This window comes from Adiantum capillus-veneris, chromosome 14 (assembly GCF_014529385.1).
Source record: "Adiantum capillus-veneris isolate H3 chromosome 14, ASM1452938v2, whole genome shotgun sequence".
NCBI classification, from domain to species: Eukaryota; Viridiplantae; Streptophyta; class Polypodiopsida; order Polypodiales; family Pteridaceae; genus Adiantum; species Adiantum capillus-veneris.
Window position 1 is genome coordinate 150,473,711 of NC_140944.1, and position 14,402 is coordinate 150,488,112.

The 14,402-nt window shown below is 42.7% G+C and overlaps 1 protein-coding gene across 1 annotated transcript in view; it reads left to right on the forward strand.

The window, feature by feature from the left end:
- Positions 1 to 1,202: 1,202 nt before the first annotated feature.
- LOC147443357 (uncharacterized) overlaps positions 1,203 to 14,402 on the forward strand; it is a 51,051-nt gene continuing 37,851 nt past the window's right edge. Inside the window, exons 1-3 of the mRNA XM_086529236.1 lie at positions 1,203 to 1,488; positions 1,809 to 2,490; positions 2,571 to 2,650. Of these exons, the coding sequence (XP_086385362.1) occupies positions 1,307 to 1,488; positions 1,809 to 2,490; positions 2,571 to 2,603 (897 nt within the window). The 5' untranslated portion in view covers positions 1,203 to 1,306 and the 3' untranslated portion in view covers positions 2,604 to 2,650. The remainder of the gene's footprint in view (positions 1,489 to 1,808; positions 2,491 to 2,570; positions 2,651 to 14,402) is intronic.

Below are 14,402 nucleotides of genomic sequence, written 5' to 3' on the forward strand. Positions count from 1 at the left end.
ATAATACAAAGATATAATTTTGCCAATTGTGAAGTCACTCTTCACAAAGAAGGAAAAAATTGTGAAGCATCTCTTTACAAGAGGTAGATTGTTTTGCGTGCACAGTAAAGGTTTTTGTGAAAGATTTTACAAGAGCACGTGTGTATTGAAGCACACAGAAAAAAAAAAAACTTTGAGATGTGTGGTTGAGCTCAAGAAATTTTTGCTCTTCATTGGTGGGAAGCCTTGATGCCTTCGGTGCTTGACATATGCGAGGCCTTGATGTGGGAAACCGTTCTAGTGAGCAACATTGGAGCTCGGTGTGGGAATGGGCTCTCCTAAGAGTTGAAAGGTTAGGGTGGATAGATTAATGTAGCATTCATCATGCAATCATACTGAATAAGAGAAATTAACTCGAAGCTCAATGGACTAGAGTGTAGACAAACACAACTTGATTATTCAACCCACAAAAGTGACTACAAGGCTTAGGAGAGTCTTTCACAAATTAGGGAATTTTTTTGAATTTGTTTGGTCATTTTATGCTCAAAAGGGAATATTTTTGGGTTAAAAACAACCAAAGAAGGCAATAAAATGAAAAAAAACCCCACTTTGGGTCAAATATAGCTAAAAATGCACAACAGTCACGATACCATGATCATAAGCAAGGGTTGTGCTCGTGTAGGACCAAATACTAGGATTTTCACCCTTTTGAGAGAGGATACATATGGTTTCTGTATGGTGCAGTAGTGCAGTCTTTCCTTGCTTCTCCCTTGTTCTTGAGTGTGTGAGGGTGCCAATTAGGGTTTTCTCTCCTCTGATAAGTGGGTGAACTTTACTATGGAAGTGATTAAACTTCCATAAATGTATGTCGTCAAAGAATCCATGGAGGAAGCTAAGGTTTTCCATAGGGCAAACTAGCATTGAATCTCTACAATAGGAGGCAAGGCACACTTGAGTTTTGAGTCGATTTTGAGCTTGCCTATGAGTGGAGCTTTCACGACTTAACTAAATGTTTGATTGTGTTTCTCTCTTGAATATGTGGTGTGTGTTGTCTTGGCTAACAACTTCCGAGACGTACCACTAACTTCTCGACAATGTGGTGCCACTCAGTGAGTGCGACGCACTATTCACGACGTGGCTCCACTTTCAATACCTTCATTGTGGATGCGAAGGGCCACCATTTGTCTCTCTCTCTCTCTCGAGTCTCAAAGGGTCAAGACTCGATACCACTTTGACCTTTTTCACTAGGTAATTGTACTCCAGCTATATGTGCATTGCAACCTTCCTGTGCATGATCAAAGCCCTAGAGGTTTAAGCAGAGGACAGCATGGAAGCTCTGCTGAAAAGGGTAGCTGCATCGCGCAAGTACAGTAGCAAGCTCTACCAGCAGCAGTTATGGAAGCGCCATCTCGATCTCTCCTCTCTTCCCGTAACAGGTTCTTATGCTCGCCAGCGCCTGCACCCAGACTGGAAGCAGATGGATAACAGGATTCGGCGCATGGAATCCAGGTTAGCAAAAATGTTACTTGTCACTGCAGCACACATATGCCCAAACACTCATCCTTACGTGCTCTCAAACTTTGAGAATGTACTCCTGTCAGAGGCAAGAATGAAGCGTGCAGGTAAGAGAAGTGTCTATACGAGTGCACAATACCATTTGTTATCCGTCACACAGAGAGCTTAAATGAATTGTGCATTGCCTTATGGGTCACAACGCTCTTCACACAACATTTCACCAGTTTCCACATTTCATGCACATGCACACCTTTGTGTGAATACTTATATATAGTGCTAGACAACTTATTTGATTTGAGTTTGATATTGTGAAGGTTAGCAGACTTTCGGATTCTCTGTAACGAAGTACGAATACAGAAAAATAGATTGGAACAGAATGATGATTCCTTTCCCACTGCACGTCTAGAAGCCCTCATCAAAGAAAAAGAGGCCGAGGTTGTAACAGAGAGAGCTTCTATCATCTCTGACCTTCAGTATCTAACAGCGACATTCGTGGAAGGAGCAACAAGAGAGTATGTGGCACTTCGAAAGTTTTTCATACTTTTTTTGTATCATACCATTCGGCTTGCTTTTGAGAATCTCTCAGATGAAGACTTTGAGAAGTTTTTCATGGAGAACTCTGATGGTGTCTCGTTTGATGTTCCGGGGAGGGGTACAGTTTCTTTTGCTCCGCACCTTTGCAAGAAAATTGCCAGCGCCAGCAAGAAGCTCACTGTCACAACATCTGGTGTGGATACTTCTGCCATTGCAATTGCATTTGCTATTTTGCAGGCTCCACATCACAGGCATTGTGTTTCTCCTGATTGCCGAAGAGAGGACTGTATTTGTGTGAAATCTGACTACGAGGAACTATTTGAGGCTTTTTTCAAAGAGTCGGCCAGGTCAATAGGGCATCAGAAGGCCAGAGGGGAGCTTTCAGCAGCTTATGAAGTATTATTGACATTTCCAACCAAGGAGCTTGAGAAGGAGAAGGAGCCAGAGCCAGAGCCAGAACCGGTGAGTGGACTGTGGATCATGTGTCTCTTTTACTACTGAATAAGTAAGGTCGTAATCTTACTTATACCCTCTCTGTACAGGTCAAGCAACAAGCTACCTTTCGAATTGGTTAATGGCAGGATCCGGTATGATTGGCATAGGAACCTGCGTGCTGCATGCAGTAAGTGCGCTGTCTAGCATGTACACTCACTCATGCAGTCGCAAGAGAGAAGTTGTTGAGTCTGATAACCGTGTAGTGAGACTAATAAAGATTTTTATGTAAAAACCACTTGCTCAATTGTAAATTGGACCATACTATGCTGCTTTGAAATCATGTCCTCTGTAATAGTGTGAGATAAAAAGGAAAAAAAATAAAATTTATTTTACGTGCTTTAAAAGTTGGTCGGTTAACACTCAAGGCTCATTGAACTGTGGAATGGCTGGTGGTGCTGCTGTAGTTGGGTTGGTGTGAAACCAATTTTTTCTCACAAAGAATATTGGAAGACCTGCCCCATGGGATCAGCAAGTAGTAATCGCTAGTATTTGTAAAGATGGAACACAATAGTTGCAGAATTTGATATAGTAAAAGGCTGGATAAATTAGGTGTCTTTGTCGGGAGAGTTGGTAGTGCCATTGCTGTTGATCTTGTAGGAAATCATTTGTTGCACAAGTGTCAAGTATCATATTTAGACTTGTGTGAGTAAATGATGCGAGTACTTCTTTGTGTTTGTGTGTTGTTGAGCTAGTTTGCTAGCAATTGAGAGCCAGGGGCTTTAAAGGTTGAGACAAATGCTATAAGGCTTTTAAAGTTCAACAACGGAAAAGAGAGAAGAATGAACATTTAAGAATTTACTTGACAGGGTTAGGGGATAGGCAGGGTTAGGGGATAGGCTTCTTGAATAGGTCTAAGAGGTAATTGGCCATTGCTTTTACGCGGCCTAATGTGGTGTTCCTACCTGTACGAAAGTGGTTTTGACTTGACTCTTAAGATTGAGCAAGAGTTTGCATCAGTTGTCTAATGTGTTTCTTTGGAGAAGCCCGTCTCTTTTGAAAGGGTTATTTGTTTAGCTCTTAATGTCTCTTCATCCGATTATCTTGAGCAACTTCTCTCTCTAGAGAAGATTTAGTTTGTAAAGGACAAATATTCTCAGTTATTTTTTGCCTTTTTGTTGTTTTTGTCCATTTACTAAGAAGTATATAGGACGAAGATACTGAGAGAAGATCCAGAAGAAGCAAGGAGAGGAATTGTTTGTCTTCTAACAAAAAGAGTATATTTATGATATATACGACAATAGATGATGAAGGAAGAAGATTGGGAGGATGTTTGACCACTTTGGGACAGGTTTGACATACATTATCCAAGGGTCGACCGACGCCTTGGACAATTATTTGCGATCAAGTTTCCAACGAAATGTTCCATGCAGTCTTTTCTCATGAAGGCTAATGTTATTCATGCTCAACCTGCTTTAGTACTCATGAAATGAAATTGTATAAGGAGTGCGAGACAGTGCTTAGGACACTATGGTTACAAATCATGAAGGAAATGACGATCTCAGCTCTTTTCTCATTGAGGAGGAAGCCACGCTAATCACTCAAGGCAAAATTCGAGTTTCTGACAAAGGTGGTGAGGCACTTGCTGCTTCGGATTCCAAAAACAAATCCATTAGCCATTGCTACAATTGTGGAAAGCGTCGTCATTTGTCTAAAGATTGCGGATCCAAAGGCAAAGACAAAAGCTCTACAAAGGACAAAGATAAAGGCAAGCATGATGAGGAATGTAGTGATAATGACAGGGAAGGATACAAAGGGGTTTGCCGATGTGCTAGAGAACATACTGGCAAGGGCTCCGGCCTTTTAGTCAAGAGGATACCGTTGCTGCCACTAGCTGTAGCCAGAGAGAGGCCTGTGAGTGGCAGAGAGGGGCAAACAATGCTCCCTACAAATAATTTGGACCATGAGTTAAAGTTAAAGTTATCGGTGTTTGGTTGGAGTTTAATGCACATGCATCTGGCAAGGAACCAATGTGACGTATCTAAAACACTATGGATATGCGTGCCAATCCATTGTTGTTGGCAAGATTATGGATAGGATGTCTTTCAAAGTTCACTATCTAGGAAAGTTTGGACTAGATGTGTTCACAGCTCACGGATGCGGATTCTTGGACATACTGTGGTCTAGAGTTCAATTTTCTATGAGGCAACTGGTGCTCAATATGGAATTCTTATTAGGTGACATGTTGATAATAGCAAATCGGAGGTGTATACAGAATGACAGATGTTGTTGAGTGTCCATGGTAGCTTTTTCATCGATTTGATCTCACTATTTATGTCCACTTTGAGCTGCAGAGAGCGTGTTAAAGTTCAAAGCATCTCAAGTGATTAGCCCAATGTGATACTGATATTTATTTTTGCTTTAGGTATTTATTTATCAAATCTTGAGTAGGGCAATTTGCTAAGGTGAGTATATAAGCACACTGAGCCCCCATTGTAAAATATACTAATTCATTCCAAGGTTGGTTGGTTCAGAATTCTCTCTCTCTCTCTCTCTCTCTCTCTCTCTCGTGCTTCTGTCCTGCTTCCACGTTGTCAACTTTGATAGGAACTACATAGAGGAGTGTGTGAAGGCATGGGGAATCATCAACAAGTTGTTTATATGGTTAATTAAGGTTGTTTTTGCTTCCAAAAGCATAAGAAGCAAGCTTTTTTATGCTTTTGCTATGTTCTCGAAATATTTAAAAACTCTCAAACAAGTGAGAATTAGGAAAGCTAAAGTGGGTGCTCTCGACAATCTTTGCGCATTGACGTGAATGAATTTCAGTTTTGACCACCTTCAAAAATCAAGGTTTATGGTTGCAAATTGAGATTTTTGCAGCATATGATCATTAAGAATATCTTGTCCCTTTTGATTTAAAGCATCTTAGAGTTGATATTCTTGACGATTTTCTTGGTTTCAACCTCTCAAGCATAGGATTTTTCTCAATGGACGCTTTGGAAGAAGCGATCATGCCTCGATGGTGATGAAAGATTATTGATTTGTAGATATAAGATGAAGTTATTCTAAATCTTTTTGAGAAAGGTTTGAGAAGTTGACTCAAAGTTCAAACTATGTTGCATTCGTTTTATTTTTCTTTTTAATACTAAGTTAAGGGTGGTACGAGTAAGATAAGGATTGATGTATTGACATATAGGGAAGACATAGCCTAGTAGGATATATGTGCTAGATATACTCTAATAATTTGTGCTAATTTTTTCGATTTAATGCATCTTTCAGTGCTAGGCTTCATTATGGTTGAGTCTGCCCTTGATCTCCGAAGTCATGACAAAAACTCAGTATGCTGAACTTTGTGTTGATGTATGCTCATGTATGCGTGCGTGTGGTGTGTTGTGTTGGGGAGCATATGTTAGTACCTAGTTCTACACCCACTATTTGTCACGTGACACATCCAACCCTACGTGTCCGTGGACAAGCTACAGCATAACAGGGTTCAATCAATCCAATCAGTCTAGATTAGAAGTGATCTGGCAATTTTGTGAGTCTATTCGTAGACCGTGCATGCCAAGTCACTTAGTGTAGATGCATATCCTCTGGTTGCACACAGCATGATCATCAATATTTCCATCAGAATCCATTAGAATCAGTTAGGGGATTTTTCCAGTGCATTTAGCCTATTTTACCTATTTTTGGCATTTTTCACTTATTAATTTAAGTGACTTTCCAACAAAAGTAGGTGGGGCAGGTTTGCTAAGTTTGTATATAAGCAAACCAAAGTTAGCACTAAATGGCAGAAGAGGAAGCAGGAGCTCCACGCTCAACAGGCAACTTCTTAGCAGAACCCCCCAGGAGACCTAGCGTTTTTGCAGCAGAAGCCTAAAGCTAGCGTTTTGGGATCAGATCAGCCTTGGCGTGTTGGTGCACAGCAGATCAGCCCCGGCGCCATCGCTACATAGCAGATCAGCCTAGCGTTTTTGCATTTGCTGAACCACGGCGACAGAAAGACCAATTTCAGCCCCTAGCGTTTTTGATTTGCAGCACCACCTCAGCGTTTTTGTAGATCATCGCGACGGAAAGTCAAGGAACATCAGCGTTTTCAGTTTTCAGCAGTTAGTACCTGCAGATCAAGTCCCGAACTTTGCAGATCTCACATTCCCGCAGCCCGCCGCACGGTCAGTTTCTGCAAGGTTCACAGTTTCAGCCCGGAAAACGCAGATTTCAGCATCTGCATTTTCAGCGCTTCGTCGTCGCATCGTCGTCATCGACATAGAGTCATAATTCAGCAAATACAAGATTTGCAGATTTCAGCCCATAGCGTTTTTGGACAGCAATAGGAAGATTGCAGATTTCAGCCCTTAGGTCGACTTCGTCATCACGGTCGTCATCGTCGACATAGCCTAGACTTGCATTAGTCCCATGCATACCATTTGTACCAGATTGTGCAATCATAAGTAGACCGCTCTTGCCGACGAGTAGGGCCTTGGTCTCTAGTGTCGTATCTCTCTTCTCTCTATCTCTCAGTCTCATACACTTGCATGCACAATGCCATTCACTTTGTTTGTGATCATAGCATTCTCTCATTAAGAACGGAAGGCTCTCCCTTCCATAAGAACAAAAGGAACCTTGAGCACAGTTCGGAGCACTCATCTTGAGCAAAGCGCAAACATTCATTCCGCTGCACCTAACACTATTGGGCACTGACGATGTTAGTGGGGATGTCGTGGTATTTGGTCAATACTATGCATGATGGAGCTGATGGTTATATTGTCTTGTGGGTGACTACCATGGGTCTATACCTTGCACTTTCCTTCAAGGGTGAATCTGGGCTTATCCTGGATTCATCTAAGTATATATATGTGCTAGATATATTATGGGGATATGTAGGAGACTAAGGTACACACCAATTATAATCACTTTCAACGAGTGATCAAACGGAAACACAAGGATAATCGCAAACTACATACTTGGCAACACATTCAGTACTTCAAAACACCTTGGAAAGAGATGACACGACGCGTCTGAGTTCTGAGCCAAGACGCGCTGGCCCCAAAGACTGGCGCCTCTTTTGGTATTTCTTAATTATTGATCTGCAAAAGTTTTACCCATGTTGGGTGTAACAAACTTGGATACCCCAAGTCAAGATTCTACCGCAACACAGCAGCAAATTAACTCACAAAACAACAGAGTCGACACGGCCCGGCGTAGTTCCGTGCCAAGAGATATTGGCCCCAAAGACTGGTGCACCTTTCGGTATTTATTTTTATATTAATCTGTGAGCAAAGTACATTGGAGCCTTCGGGTGCTCGTTCTCAGACTCTATGTCTAGATGCTCTGAGAAGTGAGTCCCTAAGGCCACTTATACAGATTACATAGGGTTGCTAAAAGCAGAGTCCCCAAAAGCTTCTAAATTTAAAAGCAAGAACCTCCAAAAGGTTGCCAACGTAATTTACGGAGGTCCGTACGCTGCAGTCAGTGCAAAAAGCGGACACCGATACAGTTAGCGGAATTCGTGGAAATCCGTACGCCTTGCCACGTCAGCAAGTCAACGTGATTTTTGGCGTCCGTGTAGCTGGGCAACGTGCTATGTTTATTTTCTATGTATCCTCGGGGCCCCCTCGTCCCTTGGCCATAAGTTGGGACAACTTTATTGGGATGCCACGTCACCAATTTGTGACATACCCCCCTCTTGAAAGAATTGTAATCGCCCTCGATTATGCGTGCAAAACAGACAAAGGCCATAAATTGTCTTAGTAGACACTGACTGTTAGTACCGACGCACTAGACATGACACATCTAGCATTTGTACAAAGCGACAGTCACATCATAGGACATAATTTGACTTCACATCACAAATCACAAACAAATTCATTCCAAATCTCAGACCATGACCATCGGGAACGTATTTAGTAATTGCATCTAGATCCATTCCGGACCTCACGGATGCCCGATTAACTAATCCTTATTGCAATCATGTCTATAGAGTTTTATGAGACCAAAATGCTACAATCATTTCGTCTTTCAGTTCCTGTGCTCAAACAAGTCAAGTACAAATCAATCTTCATTTTTGGAAATTCTGTCACAGACTGCTGATGTATCAAGCCCTGAAGAATGGAGCCAACTTGCAGATCCCAGCCGAGGGGCCTAAACCCTAAGAAGAACAAGTAACAGAAGAAGAAGTCCTACTAACTTATGGGGACCTTGTCCCATGGGGTCCCAGTGACAAAGGATTAAAATAAAGCAAGATCCACACACACAAAAAGAAAGACTCGCGGCAATACTGATGACGTGGCAGCTATACGGGCAGTTTTCGGAAATTCCGATGACAGTGATGACGTGGCAGGCTGTACGGATTTTTGCGTTTTGCGTTGACTGTTGACGTGGCAGTTGTACAAAATTCCGTGATTTACATCGGTAGCTTTTTTGGCATTGCTTTTGGACAAGAAGCTTTTGAGTTTGAAGGCTTTTCATGTAAGCTACTTTTGGGGCCTAGGGCCTTTAAATATGAGGCCATGGGCTCATTCTTTGGCATGCTTCCTGGAGAAGATGCAAAGTCTGGAGTACCGGCTTGTACTGTGTTGATGCAATATAAAGAAATACCGAAAGGGGCGCCAAGGTTTGGGGCCAATACTCTCTTGGGTGGAATTCCGCCACTGTGTCGCGTGTCGTCTCTCTCTCTCTCTCTCTCTCTCTCAGTTCAGTTGTTATTGAAGTGTTAACAGTATGGTCAGTCTGTTCTTTTCTATTGGCACGTGGTGCCCGTCTTGTGACAGTGGTATTAGAGCATCAATTGCGTGCTTTTCTGAAAGCATACCGATCCTACCAAAGAGCAGACAAAGCAAACCAGAGACTAATGGAATTTTATTTGAAGTATCTTCGGTTCCCGACCTCGGACTTATTAGCAACTCCCACCCTTCATACATTGCGCGTAGGATGCGCTCCCGTCTTCACCACTCATATCTTATAGGGCATAAGCCAAAAAGATCACTTGCAAGAGAAGGATCCAAGATTTGTTTCGAGTCACTGTTTTTCTCAAAAGCAGTGCCATGCAGATGTTGATGTCTATAGCTACCAAGCCGCACACTTCCAAGGACTTGGCAAGCTTTCAAGAAAATTTTTGCCCGAAGTTATATGGTTTCTGACATCTTCCTTCGGACTGCAACTTCTGGCAGAGTGGGGTATCCGGAAATGCTTGCCATGGAAACCCTAGTAGATTATAACTTGAAATTTCTCATTATCTCTCAGTAGGTGTCTCTTTTTGAGCTAAAAACTTGCTATATGTTGGGACTACCATCGCCGCCAGAGGAACACTGTCTGTCTAAGAGCTGATGGACCATGCTGTGGTCGGCTATGACCTTATGGCAGGAATCTAACCCTAATTTTTGGTGCAGGTTTCAGGATGGAAAGTCAGTCGACTTTTCGAGCTCGACTGATGTCGAGATTGCTTTTTAAGTTTGAGTTCTGTTTGAGAACTTGTTTGGTGATCCTGTTGGAATTTGTTTGAAATGGAGGTAAATGTTTTAAACTTGTCTTGGTGCCGATTTGAATTGTTTGACTCTGGTTTTAATACTGGTTTCAATGGTTGGTGATTTTACTCCTGGGTGGAGTATTGAGAAATGATGTTTGATAATGCTTTTTCATACTCATGGCCCAGACCCTTGTGGTTATTTGCGGGGGGAGTATTGAAATGTTTGAAAAGTGCTGTTTTACTCATGGCCCGAACCCTTGTGGTTATTTACGGGGTGAGTATTGTTGTTGTAACTCCCGGCCCGGACCTGGATGGTAATGTGGGAGGAGTATTAAGAAGTCTGAGCAGTGGTTACTCTCAGTGTAAGGTGCAGCGGAAGTGAATGTTGAACTTTGCTCAAGATGAGTGCTCCAAAATGTGCTCAAGGGTTCCTTTTACTTACGGAAGGGAGAGCCTTCCGTTCCTTTAGTGAACGAGTGCAATGAACACAAACAAAGTGTTGAACACTTTGAATGAAGGCGCTGAGACTGAGAGATAGAGAGAGAAGAATACGACACCAGAAAAGTTGTCAAACCCTCCTCCAAAGGCCCCACTCTCCATGGCGAGAGCGGTCTACTATTAATTGCACAAATCTCTACAATGCAATGGACTTGTCGACGTTGAGGACGATGACAAGATGGACTGAAATCTGAAAACGCTAATGGCTGAAATCTGCAAATCTTTTATCTGCTGAATTTTGACTCTATGTCGGTGATGACAGCGATGACGGCAATGCGACGACGACGCGCTGAAAACGCAGATGCTGAAATCTTCGTTCCGGGCTGAATGTGCAAACGATGGCTTATCTGACCGTGTCGTGAGGATCTATTGCGGGAAGGTGAGATCTGCGAGGTTTGGGGGCTGCGATACGGAGTCTATATGCTGGAAATGCAAAACGCTGATGCAGACATGGTACTTGTCGCTGAGGAATTGCAAAACACTGAGGTTGAATTGCTGTCCAAAAACGCTAGGGCTGATCTGATGTCTGCAACAAAAACACTAGGGGTTTTGCTGTCGCCAGGCTGATCAGGAACTATTGAAAACGCTAGGCTTCTTCTGCTGTTGATGAAAAACGCTGGCTGATCTCGGGTGGCTAAAAACGCTGTCTCCTTGCTGGTGTTGTTGAGAAGGTGCACTTCAGTTGTGGATGTTGCCTCTTCTTCCAGAAAACCCTAGCGCGCTAGCTTTTCTTATAGCTAAATTGCCCTACCCAGTTTCCAACAAAGTCACTCATTAATAATAACCGAAAAGTGGCTAAAATAGGGAAACTAGATTTTCTGCACTGTAAAATGCTCCTGACGGTATCTGATGGTACTGCTGATCATCATGCTGTGTGCAACCAGAGGATATGCATCTACTCTAAGTGCATGGATATGCACGGTCTGCGAATAGACTCAAAAAAGTGCCAGAACACTTCCTAAGCTAGGCTAACTGAACCTTTGTCATGAAGTAGCTTGTCCACATGCACATAGGGTCACATGTGCACGTGACATCCCCTCCTTTTTGAAGTGAGGTACTGGTACCGATCTGCATGGATTCCTTGTAGGCTACCAACATTGCGGGATAATCTTTGAAAAACTCTTCATCAACTCACACTGCTTCATGGGTTCCTCGATCCTTGAACTTCAAAAAGTATTGTCTCACTTGCTTCTTTGAACCATGGCGAAACCGATGCAACAACACTTGCTTCGGCTCCATGATTTCTGCTTTATTGATGATCTCCTGTTCTTCTTAATGACAGGAAATGGACCATACATTCGAAAAGACAACTTTGGACACTTCTTTCCAACTTGCTTAAGGCGTTGCTTCATGATTCTTAAATACACCCATCCCTTGCCTTGATCAAAACATCCTGACGGTGCTTATTAGCTGCCGTGAGTAAGACTCCTGAGCCTTGCTTAGCCGAAGCTTCACACTCTTAGAAATCTTATCCAACGACTTGACTTTCAGCATTGGCATCAAGCATTTGACTGACTGAGCGAGTCAAAAGTGACTGGAATGGATGGCCAAAAGCTGCCTCATACGGAGTTCGACCAATGGCAGAGGAAAAAGAGTCATTCAAAATAGCATGAACCAATGGGAGATAGAGCTCTCGATGATGATGAGCGCGCGGCGGTGTGTGCAAGTGAAAGAGCACGCGAGGAAGTGCGGTGTGTGCAGAGAGGGGAGGCGAAGGCCAGCAGGAGAGGAAGTGCTAGCAGAAGAGAGAGGGCTCACGTTTTTGGGGAAAACTCAATAGGTGAGTTTTGGGTTTTTCCACTTCTATTATAAGTGACCTTTAAAAAATGTGTCCAAGTTCAATATGAATGTGGACAAAGTATAGAAATGTACAAAAAGGGGTTATTTAGGCCTTTAACCCAACAACCTCCCACTTAAAGGTTGCGACAAATACAATAGGCGCTTGTCTCTTTGCCGTGTAACACGAACTCCAAGTATATGTTCAGCTTTCCCAAGGTCTTTCATTGAAAACACAGATTTCAGCTGCCCTTTAAGAGCATCAACAGTGCTTCTTTTCTTTGCAGCTATCAACATATCGTCTACATAGAGCACAAGAATGATAGGGTTGCCATCCTCATCAGGTTTGGTATACAAACAATGGTCTGCATGGCTTCTTTTGTAACCATGTTTAAGCATGAAGCGGTCAAACTTCTTGTACCATTGTCTACATGATTGTTTCAGCCCATACAAGCTTCTATTGAGCATACATATCAAATGTTCCTTGCCAGGGATGACAAAACCCTCGGGTTGCTTCATGTTAAGCTCTTCTTCCACATTACCATGCAAGAAAGCGATATGTACATCCATCTGGTCCATTTCCAAATCAAGAGCAGCCACAATGGCAAACAATACACGCAAAGTGGTCATCTTCACAACAGGAGAGAACACTTCCTGAAAGTCTATACCCTTGGTTTGAACATAGCCCTTTGCAACAAGCCTTGCCTTAAACTTGGGTTTTGCATCAACAGTCTTGATTTTATACACCCATTTGTTAGGAATAGCCTTCCTTCCTTTGGGCAATTCAACCAAATCCCAAGTATGATTAGTATGCAAAGCTTTAATCTCTTCCTGCATAGCAAGCTCCCACTTGTCGCTGTGCTCACATGTCTTTGCCTCTTTATACGTAGGAGGCTCTCCCTCATCTGTCAACATAATGTAATGCAAAGAGGGGTCATATCGACTCACAGGCCGTCTTTGACGAGTAGACCGCCTCGCCCAATGATCCACATTACCCGGCAATGGGTTTACATTAGGTGGCACTACAAAATCATCAACAATGGGCTGCAGTACATCATTTTCAGCACCATTTTCAGCATTGTTTCTTGGCTGCAAATGCCCTTCAGGAGCCTCAATTTGCTGTCCAACATCATCTGGCTCAAACACCACTGGATCATCTACATTTTCAGCCATTTGTGGTGCATCCCGAGGGTCAAAAATAGGCCTAACAGGTGGCTGGTCATGCTGAAATTTCACCCTTTTATGGTCATGCTTTGAGGCACAATTGTTTTGAAGCAGCCTTGCCTCATTAAAAACAACATCCCGGCTGCGTACAACCCTTTTGAGCTGAGGTAATCAAATCTTGTAACCCATTTCGCCTTCTTCACCATATTCCATGAAGAGGCCTTTAATGGACTTCGCATCTAATTTACTCCTCAACTCAGGTCTAACATGCACAAAAGCTTCACAACCAAAAATGTGTAAGTGATCATATTAAGTAGGCTTGCCAGACCAAACCTCTTCAGGGATGTCACCTTTCAAAGACATGTGAGGGGATCGATTGCATATATGCATTGCAGTTTTCAAAGCTTCTCCCCAAATTCCATGAGAGAGATTAGCTGTGGACAGCATGCATCTCACCCTCTCACAAAGTGTCCTATTGAATCTTTCAGCCACACCATTAGAAGAGGGGCTGTATGGCACAATAAGCTCCCTCTTAATGCCCAAATTTTCACAAAACTTGTTAAATTCAGCACTTGTGTACTCCCCCCTATTGTCTGTACGCAAGCATTTTAGCTTTCTACTTGTTTGGGTGGTCACAAATGCATGAAATCTCTTAAACGCAACAAAGGCTTCATCCTTAGACTTAAGCAAATAAAACCAAATTTTCCTAGAATGATCATCAACAAAGGAGACAAAATAACATGTACTACCCATAGACTTAGTAGGCATGCTACATACATCGGAATGTACAAGATCAAGCACACAAGATTTACGAGAGACACCAGAGTAATAAGAACGCTTTATTTGCTTGCCATATTGACATTCATTACAAAAGTCAAGCTTTGTGTCTTTAGCATCAAGCTTGTTCAAAGTACAAAGCTTAGAAAGGCCCTTTGGCTCATATGGCCAAGCCTCTTGTGCCACAACTCCATGTGAGAGTTAATTTCAGCCAATGCAATAAACTTGCCCAACACGACCTTTCCATGCATGCAGTAAAGTG